The sequence below is a fragment of the Amphiura filiformis genome, chromosome 19 (genome assembly GCF_039555335.1).
Source record: "Amphiura filiformis chromosome 19, Afil_fr2py, whole genome shotgun sequence".
Lineage (NCBI taxonomy): Eukaryota > Metazoa > Echinodermata > Ophiuroidea > Amphilepidida > Amphiuridae > Amphiura > Amphiura filiformis.
In genome coordinates this window covers 19,230,617-19,250,754 of record NC_092646.1, presented here as the reverse complement: position 1 = coordinate 19,250,754, position 20,138 = coordinate 19,230,617, and the positions used below count along the sequence as shown (strand labels likewise).

The window sequence follows — 20,138 nt, the reverse complement described above, 5'->3', positions numbered from 1 at the left end:
TGACAACTAAACGATTGCTCTTTTACAGGGTGTGTGGTTGGCTTGTGTTTGCGTTTTGATTAACTCGGAGGTAATGTTGTTTTTTGCACAATTGTTGTATGTAAGAATTGCTTGTCAGAACAAGTGCATTAAAAACAAAATAATTAAAGATTTAAAGGGTTTTGTACTTGTCCTTTCAGGGTTTAACCTCAATGGTTCCTAAAAGAAACCAACAAAGTGATCTTTACTATTTGAAGAATAATTCTTACATTTTTAATGGCTCTCAATTGACACTTCCGAACCTGTTGAAGCATTTTTTTCTCAGTATGTACACTATGATATAAACTCTGTAATTTGTAAATGTTCAACTTTATTTTTCAGGTGAGGAAGTCAATGGCTTCCGAGTGGTTAAGAATGACAGCTAACGTACGTTCAACGACAACCAAATTCAACAGCATTGCAGTAAGTATCCACCAGAAGTTCCAGTGACGATAATTAAAACAAATATATATCAAATTTGTTATCTTGATGCGATAGCAACCGTGTTGGCAGAGGAATATAATTTTTCTTTCGTTTGTGTCATAACATTAACGATTGTTTTGTTATAATGGTGAAACTGTTTTTACACTTAAACCAGGAAAATACACCAATGTCATTTTTATTGTATTTTTATTGATTGATTGATTTATTTATTTAGGTATTTATTTATGTATTTATTTATTTATTTACTTATTTATTTATTTATTTATTTATTTACTTAATTAATTAATTAATTAATTAATTTATTTATTTATTAATGTATTTATTTATTTATTTATTTATATATTTATTTATTGTTCGAAGTATGACATCGAACTAATTGAACCAAACAACTTAACTTATTTTTTCAATTTTATTTGAAATTCAACAGCCATCGCAAGACAACAGCGAGGATAAAGAAGCATTGTCGCGTGGACAGACTCCCATTAATCCAGAATCTATCGATTATTCTATCTCAAAGCAAACTTCTGTTGAATGACAAAAGCAATGGACTTGCATATCGGCTATCTACCTACTTTGCCAATCGATACTGCTTCTTTGATGCAACGCTAAAAAACCTGTTTGTAATTTTTTTTAATTTGGGCACATTTAAAATAGTGATGTGCCCTCATTTTTTCCCGAATTTAGACTTTTTGCACAACTGTAATACCCAATGATATACTTAAATCCCATGTGAAACACTAAACATGAAATGCTTTAATTACAGTAAAGTCTTAATGATAAACATACACGGATTGTGTCGAAATATGAGGAGATTATCGTACACTAGTATTGAACTCAGTCAAACAGAATCATTGACAAAAAATGGCTGATGTTATACGCCTCTTTTATACGTCCATGCGTGAATCTAAGGTTAAGCTCAGGTGATCGACCTCGACTCACTAAAACACACACTGGACGATACATGCGCTATAATGAAATTACGATTTATTCTGTTTTCATTTGGTAAAAATGTGATTAAATGTATCTGATATTGTAAACTAACAACACTTAAATATAAATTAAATATTGTAATACAAATCACACAATATTGCCTTAAGTAAATACTGATAAATTAATAGTACTCGTAGATACGTAAGTCCTATGTACATATTCGTATCCCAATACAAGTATGGAGGTGCTCTCTGTGTAAATATATTTGAGACAAAGTAATGTTAAAGATTTCACCTGTCCCGCTGTTTGGTAAGTGTAGAAAATGCTGTATAATAGTTGAGGGTGCTATTTTGTTTGTACATTTACAAGTGGTAAAGTTTTGAAACTATCAATTAAGACATGAAGCTTCGAATAGGTAAAACTAAATTGTTCATGAAAACATCCATGTTCTATTATTTCAAGAGAATGTATGTATAACACGAGTTTAATAAAGGGTAAATCGATATTCAGCACTCTGTTGAACTCACAATAACGATATGAACTAGAAGGCTATATATTTGTACACAAATACGGCTATACCCGCATGTTGTCGGTGTACCCAAACTAACAGTCCTTATTTGCTGAGGACTAAATTGTAAAAAGTCGTCCAATTGGGTGGAAAATGTGTAAAAAGTGAAAGTCCAAGTCACAAGCTTTAATTTAATATATGTTGCACTCTCGTAGCACTTAAAATAAAGAGATTGTAAAAAGTCCCCTCCCAGGGGAGTCGTCTCTCTTACTCTCCATAGATTGCTGTTGTCAGTCTCTCTTATTCACAGCGAGGCTATGCAATATGATTAGGGGAAACTATTCCAGAGGGAGTATGTAAATTAAATGGAACAGCCATTTCAGAGGGAGTATGTAAATATACGGAACAGCCTTTTTTGGGGCCATTTCAGAGGGATTATGTAAATTAAATGGAACAGCCAATGGGTATGTAATTTAGCTGGAACAGCCTTAACGCTTCACGCTGGTATTTCCAATTATGATATAATACGATCTATCTGTTTAGTCCTACGTGTGTGGGGTGGATGGGTGTGTGGGTGTTATTTAGTAACAATATAATTCTCAGGTGCTATCTGTGTACATATTCTCAGCCTGGAAGTTGCTTTCTTTGATGAGAAACGGCCCGCCCTTTGTTTTGTGGCCCATAATATTTGACTTATGAGGCCCATGTACATAATTATGTTGAAGTATAATTCTCTAGTGCTATCAGTAGACTCAAGCTGGCCACTGTAGCTACTTTATTTACTGAGTAACGGCCGGCCCTATGTTTTAGCGTTTCGGGCCCTGGGGCCAATATTATGTGATATATGGGGCTCATATGTACATATAACAATGTAATTCTCAGGTGCAATCTGTATACAAACTCTGAGCCATAAAGCTGCTTTATATGATGAGAAACGGCCGGCCCTTTGTTTTAACATTTGGGGCCCTGGGGCCCCAATATATATGACTTGTGGGGCTCATGTACATATGTTAAAGTATGATTCTCAAGTGCTATCAGTAGACTCAAGCTGGGCATTGTAGCTGCTTTATTTACTGAGTAACGGCCGGCCCTATGTTTTAGCGTCTGGGGTCCTGGGGGGCCATATTATGTGATATGTGGGGGTTATATATGCATATAACAATATAATACTAAAAGACCTATCTGTGTACCAAATATGAACCCTGTAGCTACTTTATTTGCTGAGAAACGGCCGGCCCTTTGTTTTAACATTAGGGCCCCTGGGGCCCGCAGCCTTGTACATATGGGGCCAAAATGGGCAAAAGGCACATCTACAACTTAGGGCCCATACATATGCCACATATGAGCCCTAGTGCCCTTGTAGCTTTAGATCTAGCCTTGTCAATCTGTTGCCCCTTATTTTTTAACATTTGGGGCCCTGGGGCCCATAAAATATAACATATGGGGCTCATGTATACTGGTTTTTATAGAGTACCCCTAGGGCTATCAGTGTACCAACACACGGCCCCAACACACGGCTCTGATAAGAAACGGCCTGGTTTGTGTTTTTACATTTGGGGCCCGTGACCTTTGACCTCTGGGGCCGAGATGGGCAAAAGGCACATCTACGGGGTAGGGCCCATAAGTGTACCACATATGGGCCCTGGGTCCCTTGTAGTTTTAGCGCTAGCCTTGACAGAATGATGTGTTTGATAGGAGAAGGAGGGGAGGAGGAAAAGGAGGAGGAGAAGGAGAAGAAACCACAGGATGGCAATATACCCTTTCATGCTTCGCATGCGGGTATAAGAAACCACAGGATAACAATATACCCGTCCATGCTTCGCATGCGGGTATAATAAACACGATGGAATGTGTGGCAAAATATGAATAGGTAATATAACAGATCCGACTGTTTGCCATCTTAATCTCAGCAGATATATTTCACGTGCCCCAACAGGGAGAATATTTGAAATGTGGTAATATTTGAGATTCTTATTATAAAGCACATACTCTGAGAGAACCAATTATGCAGTTGGCCTTGATGTGGGGCCAAATAAGTTTTGAAATGTTGACAGTTAGCTGGGTACCCATAGCAAAAAGAAAAGTTTCCCGGTGACCACCCGATGACCATTCGGTGGTCGTCAGAAACCTTTCGGGTACCTTTTCCAGAGTTATCCGAAAGTGCCCGCTAGCGGATACCTTGCGGATACCTAATTAAGTTATCCAAAAGTTTTCGGGTAGACATCCGGTAGTCTCCCAAAAACTCAAATATTTCAAATGAGTTACCCAGAAGGTTCCCAGAAACATAGATTCTTTGCAGGAGTTACCCGGTGGTTATTCGCTTTTAATTTGACCTTGAAAATAGCATAACGCATCTTAAGAATGCATTGTGGGTGGGTATATGGTCAAAGGTCACTGAAGGAATTCAAAATGGAGCAGCTAGCTGTTGATGTTGGCAGTTGGAAAATTTTTGTGCAGAATATTCATGTTATTTGTGGTCCAAAATGTATGGATTTACATGTAGGACATTACAAGATGTAATAATTAATCTGGAACATGCTGTAGGAATTATAAAGCATTGAATGCTTGATTTCATATGATAATGCAGGTAGGAAAATTTGTATGAAATGATTTGTATATTGATGCAGTCTTTATACATGTATGTACCTAATATGACACATTTGAATGTTTTAGTATATCTTTTTTAGTAAATCATACATGATTTTGACAATAAATTAATGTCAATTAAATTACTAATCATCAGCTAATGTGTCAATTAACTCATATAAGCTTTATGTTTTAAAGCTATTTGTTGTAAATAAATTATAATATTTGATATAGGCTAAACATTATAGGCTGTGTCATCACATTTAGGTACTGTAATACATATACTATAACAATTTGGTTGTACATTAATTATAAAGGTGTGAACCAAATTACATCAGAAGAATATTTTTGTACAATAACTACAATTTACATTGTACACTTTCAAGTTTCTTATTGCAAGACTGCCACTCCTTAGTAGTTGTATTTCTCCAAAAAATACAATTCTAATAATAAGCTTACTGTCTAATAAATTTGTGCATACTCATGAATTTGTATTTCTGCATTCCCCAAAAGGTCAATAGGAAGTCTCCAAAGAGGTCACCAGGTATATTGTCACCAAAAGTTATCCGCTAGGTCCCCGAAAAGTTATCGGGTAGTTATCCGCTAGTTCCCCCAAAAAGTCACAGGGTAGTTACCCGCTAGTTTCCCAAAAAAGTCATCGGGTAGTCATCCGGTACCTATTACCTGAAAGGTATCCACTATGGTTTCCCAAAAATTTATCGGGTAGTCACCCGCTACCTATCTAATTTGCATGTGAAATTTGCCGGTTTCTACCCGGTGACTATCGGGAAGTTATCCGGAAAGGTCTCATTTTTTGATATGGGTAACGAACATATACATACATACATACATACATACAACGGCATTTATATAGCGCAATTTCAAAGAAATGATCATTGCACTTTACAGAAAAACTTACCCTACTACTAAAGACTACAAGTAAACAAAAATATGCAAAAGAAACAACATAAAATTAGCAATGGTTAAAAAGATGGGTTTTCAGGCTACGTTTGAAAGTAGTAACTGTGGGAGATGACCTAATGGATGAAGGAAGATTGTTCCAGATTCTGGGTCCAAAGACACTGAACGATCCATCGCCTATCAGTCTGTTTGTCTTAGGAATTATAAGGCGCGTAAGATCTTGATTAGAACGAAGACCTTCCCTAGTTGGAACACGGATGGTCAGACAATCAGAGAGGTAGGGTGGTGCCAGATCGTTCAATGTCTTGTAAATGTAAAGTAGCACTTTGAAGCAAATTCTCTTGTCTATTGGAAGCCAGTGTAATGAATTTAAAAGAGGTGAAGATGAATGACGGCGTGGAACTTGGAAGATAATGCGGGCAGCACGGTTTTGTAGTCTTTGTAAGCGAGCAACGTCTTTGCTTCTACATCCAGACAGAAGGGCGTTGGCATAATCTATCTTGGATAACACTAGTGCCCGCATGGCATTACTGGATGCATCTTCGGTGACAAACCTACGAATTCTGGACAAGTTCCACAAGAGAAAGTTAACTGTTTTACAAATAGATGTTATATGGTTAGACATGTTCATCGTAGCATCAAAAACAACTCCCAGATTCCTGATGGTAGCAGATGGAATTACTTCAGCATCACCAATCTTTATATTGATGTTGGAGAGACTTGGCATATTGTGTGGAGGGGCAGCAATGAAAAACTCAGTTTTGGAGTCATTTAACTTGAGCATATTACAAAGCATCCAATCACGAACTTCCTCAACACACATGGATAGCTTGAAGATGGCACATGCTGAATCACCAGGAATCTTGGGATTGAAAAACATATAGATTTGAACATCATCGGTATATATGTGAAAATGTAAACCATGACGACGGATTATGTTGGCAATATACTGAGAATATTTTGTAAACACTCTTGGCCCAATAATAGAGCCTTGAGGTACGCCACACTCAAGAACATGCCTATCAGACATCACCCTCCAACAGATACTCTAAACTGACGACCACTTATGTAAGACTTGAACCACTGCAGGACTGTGCCTTTGATACCAAAGCCAAGCTCTAAACGAGAGAATAAAATGTCATGGTCAATGGTATCAAAGGCAGCAGAGAGATCAAGCATAATTACGAAGACTGCCTTGTTATCATCAATGGCCCTAGCAATATCATTGGTCACCTTGAGCAGTGCTGTCTCAGTGGAATGCTTTTCTTTGTAGGCAGACTGACATAATTCATCAAGCTCATTAGCACGCATATGGTCATTGATCTGGATAATTGCAGCCTTCTCAATTAGCTTCCCTATAAAGGCGATGTTTGAGACTGGTCTGTAATTCTGTAAGTTGTTCCAATCTAGATTGGGTTTTTTGAGGATAGGTGTGACAATTGCTTGTTTAAGATCACCTGGGAAAATACCATTTGTTAAAGAAGAGTTAATAATGTCAGTTACACATGGAAGAACAATATCAATATTCTCCTTTAGCAGCCAGGTGGGAAGGCTGTCAAGACTACATGTTTTGTTGGCACATTTCATAATAATAAAACGAACATCATCTTCAGTCAATTCTCTGAAATGATCAAGATGATTTTGAATAACAATATCACTATGTAGTGAGGACACCGAGTCATTACCTACAGGAATATCAATTACATTACTACTACTATCCTTAACACTACTATCCTTAACACTACTATCCTTAACACTACTATCCTTAACACTACTATCCTTAACACTACACTTGATACTAATTCTAATTTTTTCAACTTTTTCATTAAAGAATTCAGCAAACTTGTTGCTTAGCACATCAGGTGTGTACAATGATGGCAGACTTTTCTCATTTTGGTTTAGTAAAATACCAATGACCCTGAAAGTATCTTTTGGGCTAGCATTATAAAGAGCATCGTTGAAATGTGTCTTTTAGAGTCCTGTAACATTTTATTGTAACAAAGATGCTGCTCCCAATAGGATTCCTTATCTGATGAAGAGCCACTTTTCCTCCACTTCCTTTCAAGTCTACGTTGTTTACGCTTTTCTTCTCTGAGATCGTCATTATACCACGGAGGGCGATGGCATACACGACGAGATCTTGTGGTTGCAGGAGCATGTTTATCAAGGACTCTAATAGCAGCTTTCTCAAGGTGATCCAAAAGATCATTCACATTACTAGGTTTCGGTTTCAGACTGTTATTTAGTTCGCAATTAAGATCAGTTTTTAAAGCCACTGGATCCACCTTTCTGAAATCCCTTAATGTACTAGTGACCCTTAAAGGTGGTGGTTTACTTTGTTGCAGGACAAATCTTACCATGTAATGATCAGAGCCATAGGCAGTGCCAGCATCACAGAGTCTGACCAAATCTTCCTTCTCAGGAGTGAGTAACAAATCAAGAGTGTTACCGGATATGTGAGTGGCCTGGGTAACATGTTGGTTGAGACCAAAAGAGGATAAAATTGCTTGAAAACGAACAACCTCGGATCTGTGAGGCTCGTTCATGTGGAAATTAAAATCCCCCAACATGATAAGTTTTCCTGTCAACAAAGAGACCTCCTGGAGGAAATCCTCAAACTCCTCCATGAACCGATTAAGAGTAAAACCATTTGCTTTGGTTGGGTGGGGACGGTATATGATAATGTAGTGAACACCATTGTTTGGATCTAAGATACTTGCATGTTCAAAGGTAACTGTCTTAGCATTAAGCGGGTGTAAACGAAACGCAAGTTGAGCCTTACTAAGAACCCCAATACCACCATGATTACTGGTACCACGTGGGATGTTCAAGAAGGTATACCCATTTGGCTTCAATTCGCCAATGACAACTGGGTCATTGGTTGCTAACCATGTTTCAACTAAGAAGATAGCATCTACATCGTGTTCACTAATATAGTCATTACATGTAGTTGTTTTATTTCGGATTGATCTCGGATTCCAGAGTCTCATGTTCATTAACGGTTCACGATTTATATAGGGTGTTATGAGGGTACGGTTGGGCCTATCAGTGTGAACAGGCTTTATGTGCAGTTCTGTTTTCCTTTCAGATGAGATATGAACAGGTATACTGTGAACTGAATCATCTAGGTGGGTGGAATTGTTTGAGATCAGCCATGGTTTTCGTCGGCCACCTCTTTTTCCACGTGGTTTTGAATGGAATGAGTTATTGATTCCAAGGGAAGTAATTGTTCTCCAAACCTCTGTGGGTAACCGGGGTAATGATTGCTTGGTTGAGTTGTTGTAGGTGTTCAGTGCAATCAGCTGTCCAGGACTGTAAACAAGTTTGGGTTTGATTTGCTCATACTGATCATGATCAGTCTGGTTTGGGCCTGGGTTTGGGTTAATGTCACCGAATATCAGGATGTCAAGTTGTAAAGACGCAGATGTGTTACTGCTGTAAGGAATGCGGGCACCAAGATACTTAAGTGTCTGCAGTTGTTGATTTCCATGTTGAACATGTAGGCCTACATAATTCCACTCTAAGCTAGTATATAGAGGACATTGGCAATTTGGTCCATTATTGATGGCCAATAAGATGACCAGCAAGACATGATATAATACCATTGTTCAAATGTCAGTTTATCTTCACACAAAAAACAAGATGATGAAACCTTATTCAACAAGGTGATCAAAGAAGACAGGTTCTTATGCAACAAAGTGATCAAATTAAAATGATCGTTTGATCATTCCTTTTTAAGACGTTGGTAAAACGTAAAAAATTATTTAAGATATCTATATTGTAATGGATAGTATGCAAATGCCAAGTATGGATAATATGCAAACACCAATTATTGTCTACTTCTAAATTTTCACTGTTCCTCACTTGGCAAAATAGAGAACTGTACACAATGTCAAATTTGAGGGAATTTTCATTTTGCAGGTGACTTCAAAACAACTTAACTAACAAACGTTTGATCAGTTTTTGTGTCCTCAGCTATATCGATGCCCTTAAATATGACATTTTGTACTGTTCCATGTATTGCCAAATGAATAACAGTGGGGGTTTTTCCTGCCCAGCGACGATACACTCAAAACACTAGTGAATCGATGGCTATTGTTATACGAGGCTCACTCAGTCATTTAATAAGGCAATACAAACGATCAAATTTGGTGTTGAAATGAGCAAAATTTTGAATAACACCTTTTCACTGTAAAATTATTTTTTCGGCCAAATAAAAGCAATAATTTTCATTTTTTCAGTAAATGTCTGGCACTGTATATTTTTTCACAAACCCTGGTGTTAAACTTGGGTATGAATTTAAGGCTTCTATTTTTAAATTTTCCATTTTCACAGGCTTCAACTTGCCCCATGAGCTTTTTAGGGGGGGGTCAACGTTTTTGCTTTTCAATATAACATAATTCGCTTGTGAAAGATATACCCCAACTTTCTAAAGCACATCATATAGTTCTATATATCATAGTTTTGTCAGAATTTCGGTTTTGATTGCACCAGTTTTTAATTCCGACTACCAATTTTGTCAAAATCAACTCACGAATGTACCCATGAATGGATGATTTTGCAAGCCAGATTTTGCAAGCCACAATAGAAAAATCAATTATTTTTACTGGTTATATTAGAAATGAAGTACTGAGTTGGACATTTTGGCAGTCGCAAATGAAAAAAGGTGAAATAAAAACAGATATTCTGACAAAACTATAATATATAGACCCACTCGATATGCCTTATAGAGATGAGAATCGCACCCCTCCCCCACCGCCATTTTACACTCCCCACGACTCATAATTATTGCACAACCCCTGATAATCTCCAAAAATAATCAATTATTTTTTCGATGGGCCTAAACTCTTGTAATAGACCTACACATATTAAATACAGCAAGTTAAATTCAAATTATACATGCACGATACAAGTGCTATTCCAGAAACGCTGCACATCAGTGACGCCACTTAATTAATATTACTACCGGTTTCTGCGCTGTAGTTTATAGCAAGCTTGAAGTTTGAAAGTGCGCCCGCTTTCAGACCAGAGAGCAATCCGGTGGTGGCGTTTCAATTTATTATGTGTTAGGAAATATACAAGAATGATATTTATTACCACACGAGGAAATAAAAACAAACGAATATAGCGCTTCACGTGCTGTAGGTTAGGTCAGTGGTCAAAGGTTTTTTTTGTATCGCTAAATCGCTGGCTGGATATCGTATCAAATTCGTGTGATACACTACCGTCGTATTTTTGACACCAATTCCTAATTTCGACATTACTATTGCGATAGGTAATTATTCCATTATCAAATTAGTAAACTTTCTGTAAAAAACAAATCACTGGTGCCTGATGGGAAATAATAGTACGCCGCCGCTAGATTGCTCTCCGGTCTGAAAGCGGGTGCGCTTTTAAGCTTGCTACTCGCATTGAACAGTCAAAGTTCGCAAAATTAACAGCGTCGTTATTTGCCAACCTTAATTAACATAATCAAGTAATCGAATATGAATTATTCATAACCGATCGATAACTGGCCTCATTTTTTAGGTAGGAAACCAGCGGGATTTGTCATCCCGTTTGCGTGCTTCATAGAACAACCATGAATTTAGTGTCACCCCTTGTATGAACTGTTCCATTCAACACGGCAAAGCCACCTTGCATGGAGCAGTCTATATTTCACCTCATGCAGATATTTTTACCGTTGCCTCATAAACATTCAATATTGACCATTGCCTGAACAGAATCGATCACGACTTGAATTCCCCTGCAGGTTACACGAGTACGTTAGTAATGCTAGTTGTAAAAAAAATGCCCTGTTTTGTGTTGTTGTATGGTAGCTCAAGTTTAGGATCCAAACCAGTCAAGTATTAATAACCAGTAGTTTCTAACTAATCATGGTGCAGTCATGTCTACAGTAGAATTCAATTCGACCTTTGCAGGACTTAAACCCCATTAAAAGCTATTAAACCAAGATAACACTCATTGAAAACAGCTCAACTGATTAAATCATATCTTCTCTGGTTAAATACACACATCATATGTTTCTGCTTTTACACGTACAATGGAGCAATGCGCTGGGATTATAGTTTCAGTTGGGTGAACGATTATAAAGCGAGCGCTAGAGAACAATTGTGTGTGGTCTTTGTTTACGAAATGAGACAATACGTGCTTATTGTTAACCAGCGTTCTTGAAAATGAGAAACATGGTGGTTTGCAGACTTAACACGGTTTGGAAATAATTTCTTCATATTTTTTGGTGTTATCTGTCGTTTAAATATCCTTCCTAAAACAGCAAAGTGTAGGACATGTTACAAAACTATATTGTCTAGAATTTTAGAAGAGTACTTTTAATATTGGCCGGTTATTTTTCACACAGCGACGTTAACTAGGCATATCCCCATACTTTTAACGTAGGCTATTTGTAGAGGTCACGCGTCAATGGGAAAGAGCACTGTGTATTATGTATAGGAAAACGGACAGTAACTGCAGTATGTATGCTCGATGTTTGCGCAATGCGCTCGCAATTTAGACGAAGCGATGTGCGGGAGCCAGTTCTAGTTCCATGGACCCAATTCCTACACTGTTTCTAAATCAACGTATCAATGAACTGGCTCCTATCATCACAGATATAATTAACGGGTCTTTTTACATTGATTAACTTCCTGAATCACTAAAAATTGCTTACATATTAACCCACTCATCAACAAGCCAAAGCTTGGTTGTGAATTTCTTGAGAATGATCGGCTAGAAGTGGCTCATCTAAATTAAAATGCTTTGCCAAACTTATTAAAGCTGCCGTCTTATCAGAAATTTAACAGTTCATATATGGAGTAATTATCAAGATCACAATCCGTATTCAATCCTCATTTCCACTTCCTTAAGACCTTGAACACCTTATAAAGGTCTTTACTTTGATAATTGAATCATTTTGCATTGTATGCTCATTAAGGAGACCGTTCCTCTTTTTATTCATCATTAACGTATGAATGCTACGTGATAGTAATTTACTCTGATAAAAGGTAAAAACATTATAACAATATAAACAATATAATGCCGAAGTGCTTTTAGAAGCTAAGCAGCTTTTTAATTGAACAATGCATTAATTAATAATTTCTCATGAACGTGCACTAAAATTTCAGGTATAATTCACCTTGGTCGCTAAGCGTCGTTTCAACTCAAGCATTGCAATGCAATTAGCTGGAGATCGGCATTTTAGCCCAAGTTGTCTGGAATGAGACATCTTCAAGGTGTTTGTATTCGTAGGAAATATAGGAAACAACACAAATCACAATGGACTTCGTTATTTGTTTTCTGATGTGTTGTTCTCTTTCGGTATTTTACTGCACACCATGTCAATTCCAATGTAAGTGATGGTGAATAGTTATCTTTTATTTTAGTGTTCGGTATTATTTTTTGTGTTATTGATTGTAAGTCAGCGTAAATCAATATATCTATATATAATGTGCCGTGACGTTTTATCAAGTATTTTGTGTATTTGAAGGAAGTAAAACCATTTCTATTTTTTTACAGCTATCCGGCTTGTTGGAGGGAATAACGCGTGGGAAGGACGCGTTGAAGTTTATTACAACTCCGAATGGGGAACAGTCTGTGATGACGGCTGGGATGCCAATGATGCCAAAGTTGTATGTCGGCAGCTAGGATATCCAACTACTTCACCGGCTATAGCTTATCAAATCGCATATTACGGTCAAGGAATTGGAACGATTTGGATGGATAATGTTGCTTGCATTGGGTCAGAAAGTTCTTTGGGATCATGTGGTCATCTTGGATGGGGTAGTCACAATTGTGGGCACGGGGAGGATGCTAGTGTTAATTGCGATAGTAGGTTAATCTTTTATTATGTGTGCCTTAACCATTTTTTAAATTTATTTTTCATGTTCACCGTTTACTTGTAGCTCCTATGGTATTTTTTTAATCTGTCACTCAGATGACAATACCGCATACGCATCCACCATACTTCACCATTTTAGCTTCAATATGTCCAATAAACTTATTATATCTCCAAAATGTTCACTTTCCTTTTAAGAAATTTATCCCGACTCCATCCCACCAATGTTAAAATGTAATCTACGCCAGCCACTGGATATATCCAAAAGCAGTACAGGATTTGGGTGGATCGGTGAATTAACAGACATTTCAAGTCATTTAATTTCTTGAAAGTGATGCCCCCAGGGTGATGCCCTGCTGGATATGAAGGTATTCCTTCATCAAACAGATTCAGAAAATATAACTCTATAGGCGAACGTACAGTTCTACAGTACTCAGAAAGTTTGAATGCCCCCCCCGGGTCAAATGTTATAAAGCTACGGTACAAAAACAACTGCGCGGATTCCTGACTGTCCAATGAACCTGACCTTACCTTACCTATCCTCTTCGGGCCCTGTGGCCTATAAGGCTGCAAGTCTCCTCCTCCAGCTGTCCCTTTCTCTAGCTACTGGCTTGGCTTCACTCCATGACCTCCACCCTAATTTCTTCCTTTCTTTTTCCACTGTCCGCCTCCATGTTGTCTTAGGGCGACCAACTTTCCTTCTGCCTTCTGGAGCCCAGGAAAGTGTTGTCATGCAGTGGCTATTATCTTCCATCCTTAGCACATGGCCAATCCATTTCCACCTCCTTCTTTTTACTTCTTCACTTGTCCTGTTCATTTTGGTTTTCTTTAGTAAGTCATTGTTTGAAATGACATATGGCCATCTAATCTTAAGTATTCTCCTGAGACATTTGAATTGAAAAGTGTCCAACTTCCTGTTATCACTATCATTGATCTTCCAAGTTTCACAGCCGTATAATAATACTGACATTACCAGAGATTTGAACAGCAAGTATACATACCTAAGTGCAAACGTCAGCAACCAAGGGGACCATTCATACTTTCCGAGTGCGTACCACTTTTAGGAGCTATATTTTTTTGAAGTTCCTCCCACTTTCAAAACTGATGGATTACAAGTGCAATTCAGTTCTGACGAACAATATTGGCATTTAGGTTCATTAAATATCGCCTCAAACCTCAATAAACTTAATAATATCAGGATAATGTTGTTCAAATTCAGAAATTTTACCCCCACAAAAATCTAATTCAGCCTCCTTAAATCCGCCATTTTAGGCAATTCACTACATTATGAACGCCATTATGTAAACTAATGGAAAGCATATTTTCTGTCAAACAATTATTTTACACCATCTCCCGATACACCCAACTAATATTTAGCCCGCGCGGTTTATGGAGACCCCTTCCAGACCAGTCTTGGAATTTTGCGAATAATATTCCATATTAAATGTCAAGTCTGTACATGTACTATGTCAATGATCTTATCATGGTAAATACTGTTCTCTTTGTCAATCAAGACATGTTAAGACAAACAAATATTGCACACTCTGTTGTAAAATTAAAATCATGTCAACGAAATATTGTACATCATAGGTTGGAAATTTGACACTAATGATTTAAAATTCAATGATGATTTTCATCAAATCATAAGCACATTTCCGAGTGTGCAGCAGCTGCATCCGACATTGCTTGAAAACAACAGTTTAGTCCATTACAGTTTGATCTTCTACATTATTGTTCGTTTACATGGGCCACTCAGAGCCCCCTTCCTCCTGCGTGACCATCACCTGTAGCAATGCATCTTGCTGCTCCTCGTCTTCAATACAATTATACTGAGCTATTTTAACATAATCGTTTCTTATCCTACAAATGACTGTTTTTTTATTAACTGTACTGTGCAGGTTCTTGAATATAACATTCTATTCAATTTCCTGAAAAGTAGCACAAAAGGGTTTTCATACATTTGTGTTTAATGAAGCAGATCTCTGGATTGCCGAAACCAAATTAATGAAACAAGTGGTATTTAAAAGCTAGGACTGCTCCCTTGACGTTGATGTTAGCATCATGTCACACCAATATTTTCTAACTGCCAACGATGGCGCTTTCCACTTGCACAGATTTTTTTTTGAAAAAGGCTGTATATTCCTAGTCTCGGTTCCAATATAGTTGGATTATGCCCCTTCGTCACGAAAGAGAACAAACACTAACATCTGATCTGGTAACAAGAGGGCGAATCCCTTGAAACTTAGTGGTGTCCGGGTTGTATGTCTACTTTAATACAGCATGCTTTTGATTTTGACTAACCCAAGGTTGACATGCTGCTTTTGGTATATAGAATAAAGACCACTACATCCATATATCATGACTTTACTTTCAAAATGCGACTTTTTCTCGTGGTGGAAATTAGGCGGGTTGCATGAACCGCCGTGACGCCGTAAACAATGCCAATTTCAACGTGGACCGTGCGTATATAGCGTGCGTTTGTATCAAAAAGGCGAGTCGCAATCTAATTTTCATACGGCCAATCTCACACGCTTATAAATGGACAATCTGTATGTATGAACCGCGCTTATGAATGAAGTCAATTTTCACACCTCGCTGTTGCTTTATTATAATGGTTTCTTACAAACAAAAAGGACCCCATTAATAGTTAAAGTTCCTTCGTATGTTCATTATCCTTAACTCGATTTAACCCTTACTATTGAGCCATATTTTGTAACACGGACTACGAAGACGGGGGGGTGTTGCAACCCCTAATTTTCAATTATAAACGTCATATACCGTTTATATTTGGTACCAATGTATAGCTATGGGTCGCCTCTATCAAGTGATAGCAAAATAAGTACAAACATTCTCCACATAATATCGCTATGACGTCATAATGTGAAGGTGCCCATGCAAATTTTGGGGAATTCTGGCCATGTACAAAAGTATAGGCAAAACTGATTTTCGTCTAAAAATTCTACGAAAATTCGTTTTAAATAAATTCTTTTAAATATAAAAGGAAAGGACAATTTCAACCTAACTAACGAGTAAAAAGTTAGTAGTTCTTGGAATAATTTTCCAAGAGCAAGATAAAAAAAATCATTGATTTTACTGTAGAAACCAAATGGCCTCACCCCGGACATTTTTTTATGGCCGATCCAACCCCGAGAAGGCGTTAGGTTAAAAATTGTATCACTAAAATGACGACAAAGGTGGCATCTATGATTAGCTTAGGTCGATTGGGGGCATTGGTAAACCCTTTTGTAGTTCTAGGATAAATAGATTGTTAAATGGACAAATATTGTGCCTTTTTAAGGCACAATCCACTTTCATTTCGTACTTGCAGAATCTTCAAAACTGACTAAATACGCGACCTCGATTCGATACAGGAGAGTGATTTTGAATAGAAAGACGAAGCGAGCGATCAGGGCGTTTGGAAATCGGAAGAAATAATTTATTAGAATAAAAAAACCTTTTTGCAATAATTGCTGATTCTTCTTCTGATTTTGTGTACGCTAATTGCATTTTTAGTGGTATATAATGGTTTGATTAGTGATGCGTGAAGCCTAGAACAAGATCTTCCGGAGGTTAATTGGTTAAATAAATTAGTAATTACTAATTAAATTAAACTTGAATTTTACTGTTTAAATTAAAATTAAATTATTTTATTTTATTGAAAGTATTTCTAAGTCAATTGAACCAACGTAAATGCTCTACAAGTAAATAAAATTAAAAACAGATTACCACGCTCTGATGTTCGAGGGCAGATATGATAGGTTTTACAATTTTGTATTACAATTCCACATTATTTTGTCACATTAAGATCAGGACATAATGTTCAATTTAACAAATACACTTACGAAGAAAAACACTTCAAAACACATCCCGAAACACATCCCTAAAACATATTGAATTATTCTATACAGTGACAATCCATCAATAACACCCACTGGTTTGAGGTCGTATCACATGAAGTTATCCTCCAAACTCTTCAATGCATGTCTTTTTTTCTGTCATGCGTCATGCACACAGTTAGCGTGCGACGCGAGATAACGCGTAATTGCCGTCTACAATACACCGTTTGCTGACCCGGTGAGTGTCGGTGCTGATTAAGAGCTGGTTAATATACGGTCCATCAATAATTCAATTATTTTGTTTTCATATCACTGGTCGTGTGTAATTAAAAATCAAAAAATTGATAACTTAATGGCAGTATTTATGAACCATGACAAATGACTGTAAAAGAAAATCAAATTAGCTTTTTTACATATTTTTTTAAGAGCATTACACTGCGGTACAGTGTCATCGCCCCGATATCAGAAATCGCCATGGTAGGTTGAATCCACAGCCTCGCACGGCCATTTTGTGTTCCGACCTGTTTAATAGTTTTGAAACGCATAATGGGCCGAGAAACATCCGACTAAGGCTACTGACAATAGCCCGGTGACTGACCTGATATTGATGAATGCACAGCAGGCACACACAACTGTCACTCGGCTGCTACATGCACAAATGCCGTAGGTTCCTTCTCATGTGCATGCAATGTCGGTTATAGTGGAAATGGAATATTATGCACAGGTAAGGTTACTTTATCATTCTTCTGTTTATACATTATTCGTTTATTCAACTGAATTATATTTAAAAGCATTTCAGCACATTCATTTTGAGTTTACAATCTTGTTACTGAAATGAAGGAATGAATCTTACTTTGGAACTTAATAGAGATATTGCGATGTTGCATACGCAGCACATGGACCGTAGGTTTTAGCGTACGTTTTTTACGTACGTTAATACGGTGTTAAATATTGCTAATCTCGGTTCCAAACTGGATTGTGCTCATTCGTCACGAAGGAAAACAAGGCGCCTGGAACAAAGACTATAAGCTACTATAATATCTGATTTAGGTCAATAGAGGGCATAGTGTGATGTGCCCTGAGTAATTTGATTTAATTTAATTATTTAACTTTGTTTACAAGCTGAAAGTATTTCATGAGATGGGAAACCCCTTGTATTTTGGAATTCCCCAAATTATTGTAAACAAAGTCAGATCTATGTTTGGAACTTGGAAATCCCCAGTTCATTATTGCACCATCAGGAAAAACCCCCAGTGAATGTGTATAATTAATCTTGGGAAATCCCAAGATTGCAGCAATGTTGTGAAAATGTGATTGAAGTAATGGTTTATTAATAGATGATGGGTTTTTGCATGAGTACTGATATAAAAAGCTGGAGACTTTTGTGGGACTTTACAGAATGCCGTGGGAGATTGAGAAACTCCACATGTGTGTGATGGTATTCGTGCTTCAAAAAGAAGTACATTTTAACCAGTTTATATAGCCAATAATTGAGCTAATTTTAATACAGCAACGAAGAAGACAGCGAGCACACAAAAGTGCTCTTCCTCATCAAAGGATTAAAAGTTCTTCTGTCAAATTGCTGGAGTTTGCTGGGTTTGTGAAGGCCACGCATCTGTCAAAAAACAGCGGAGCTGTGTTAAAGAAACCTGTTCCCTGGAAAAGAGTGGTTGGTGAAAGAAACACCATTTTTGGAGAAAGCAGCGCAATGAGATATATTTGTGGAGAAAGCAGCGCAAGGAGATATATTTGTGGAGATTGGAGGAAGCATCATCATTTTCGTATGAGGATTTTATACGCAAAGATTTATAAATGCAAGTGTACTATGGACTTCGCTGATTTTCGCAGGACAAGTGAATAAGGATATATTACATCAGTCGTCCAGAACATTGCAAGAACTCTAGAATCGCCAACAAGAAGACCGCTGGTTAAGTACCGATAGAGTAAAACTGTCATTGTGTGATTTTATTGTATATGCGATATTGTTAATATATGTACCAATCATACTCTGTTAATTAAAGACTTAGATTTTGTTAGCTTAAACAAACAGTGTATTTGTGTTGTGCATTCGTGTGAGTTCGGGAAAAAGGTGATTTTGGCCTTGAGTCAAGTACGACTCGTAACAATAGTGATTGAAATGGTTAGCGCAGGCTACCGAGTCTCTGCCTAATTCCCCGCCTAATTCAAACAGCATGCTTTTTATTTTGACTAAAAACCAAGGTTAACATGCTGCTTAAAGTTAATTGTATTTTTGTGCTCCCCAAATTTTATAGTTACCCCAAAACATATATTTTGGTAGATTAAGGATCTAGTGATCCTTACATCCATACATCATGACTTTACTTTCAAAATGAGACTTTTTCGTCCTGAAAATTGGGCGCGTTGCATGAACTTCGACATGAGGTAAAATCAGCATACTTCAACGTAGCACCTGCGTTTTATTCCACGTTGGAATCCAAAATGTGAAATCGCAATGTCATTTTTTATACGCAAAGTATTACACACATTTCAATGGGAAATCTCTGCGTATGGACATCGCGTATAAATTAAGTCAATTTTTAACACATCGCTGCACCTTATAATGATTTGTTACATACAAAAAGGATCATTAGACTTTCCTTCGTATGTTCATTATCTTTGACTGTCTTTAACATATTGTGAAATGGACAAATTTTCTGCATTTTCAAAGATGTATGTACGTTGATTTGCTGGAACATCTTCAAAATCGGCTAAATACGTGACCTCGCTTCGATACAGGAGAGTGGTTTTGAATAGATCAACGTACGTCCGATACCTACGTTTGTAAATCGCAATCTCTCTATTATAATATTATTAACATTAACGCCAACTTTATGTTCATTTGCAAGATTTAAGTCAGAATAAAACTTATTTATTGTTAACTATTATTGTCAATCATTGATCATATAGTCGGAGAATATTTTACTATTTTTAAACAGATTTGAATGAATGTACTTTGGGTACTGAAAACTGTGATACAAATGCTGTTTGTGGTAATACCGCCGGGTCATTTACATGCACGTGTAACACGGGCTATACGGGAAGT

General features: G+C 37.2%; 1 protein-coding gene across 3 annotated transcripts in view; it reads left to right on the top strand.

Moving 5' to 3' along the window:
* LOC140141017 (uncharacterized) overlaps nt 1–20,138 on the top strand; it is an 83,083-nt gene that overhangs the window by 42,704 nt on the left and 20,241 nt on the right. The window contains exons 41-43 of one of the 3 annotated variants that reach the window (XM_072162793.1): nt 29–70; nt 361–441; nt 890–2,138. The exons of 1 other annotated variant lie outside the window; for it this stretch is intronic. In XM_072162793.1, the coding sequence (XP_072018894.1) occupies nt 29–70; nt 361–441; nt 890–997 (231 nt within the window). In that variant the 3' untranslated portion in view covers nt 998–2,138. Of the gene's footprint in view, nt 1–28; nt 71–360; nt 442–889; nt 2,139–20,138 lie in introns of those variants that run through there. One more of the 3 variants, XM_072162792.1, reaches the window with a different exon arrangement.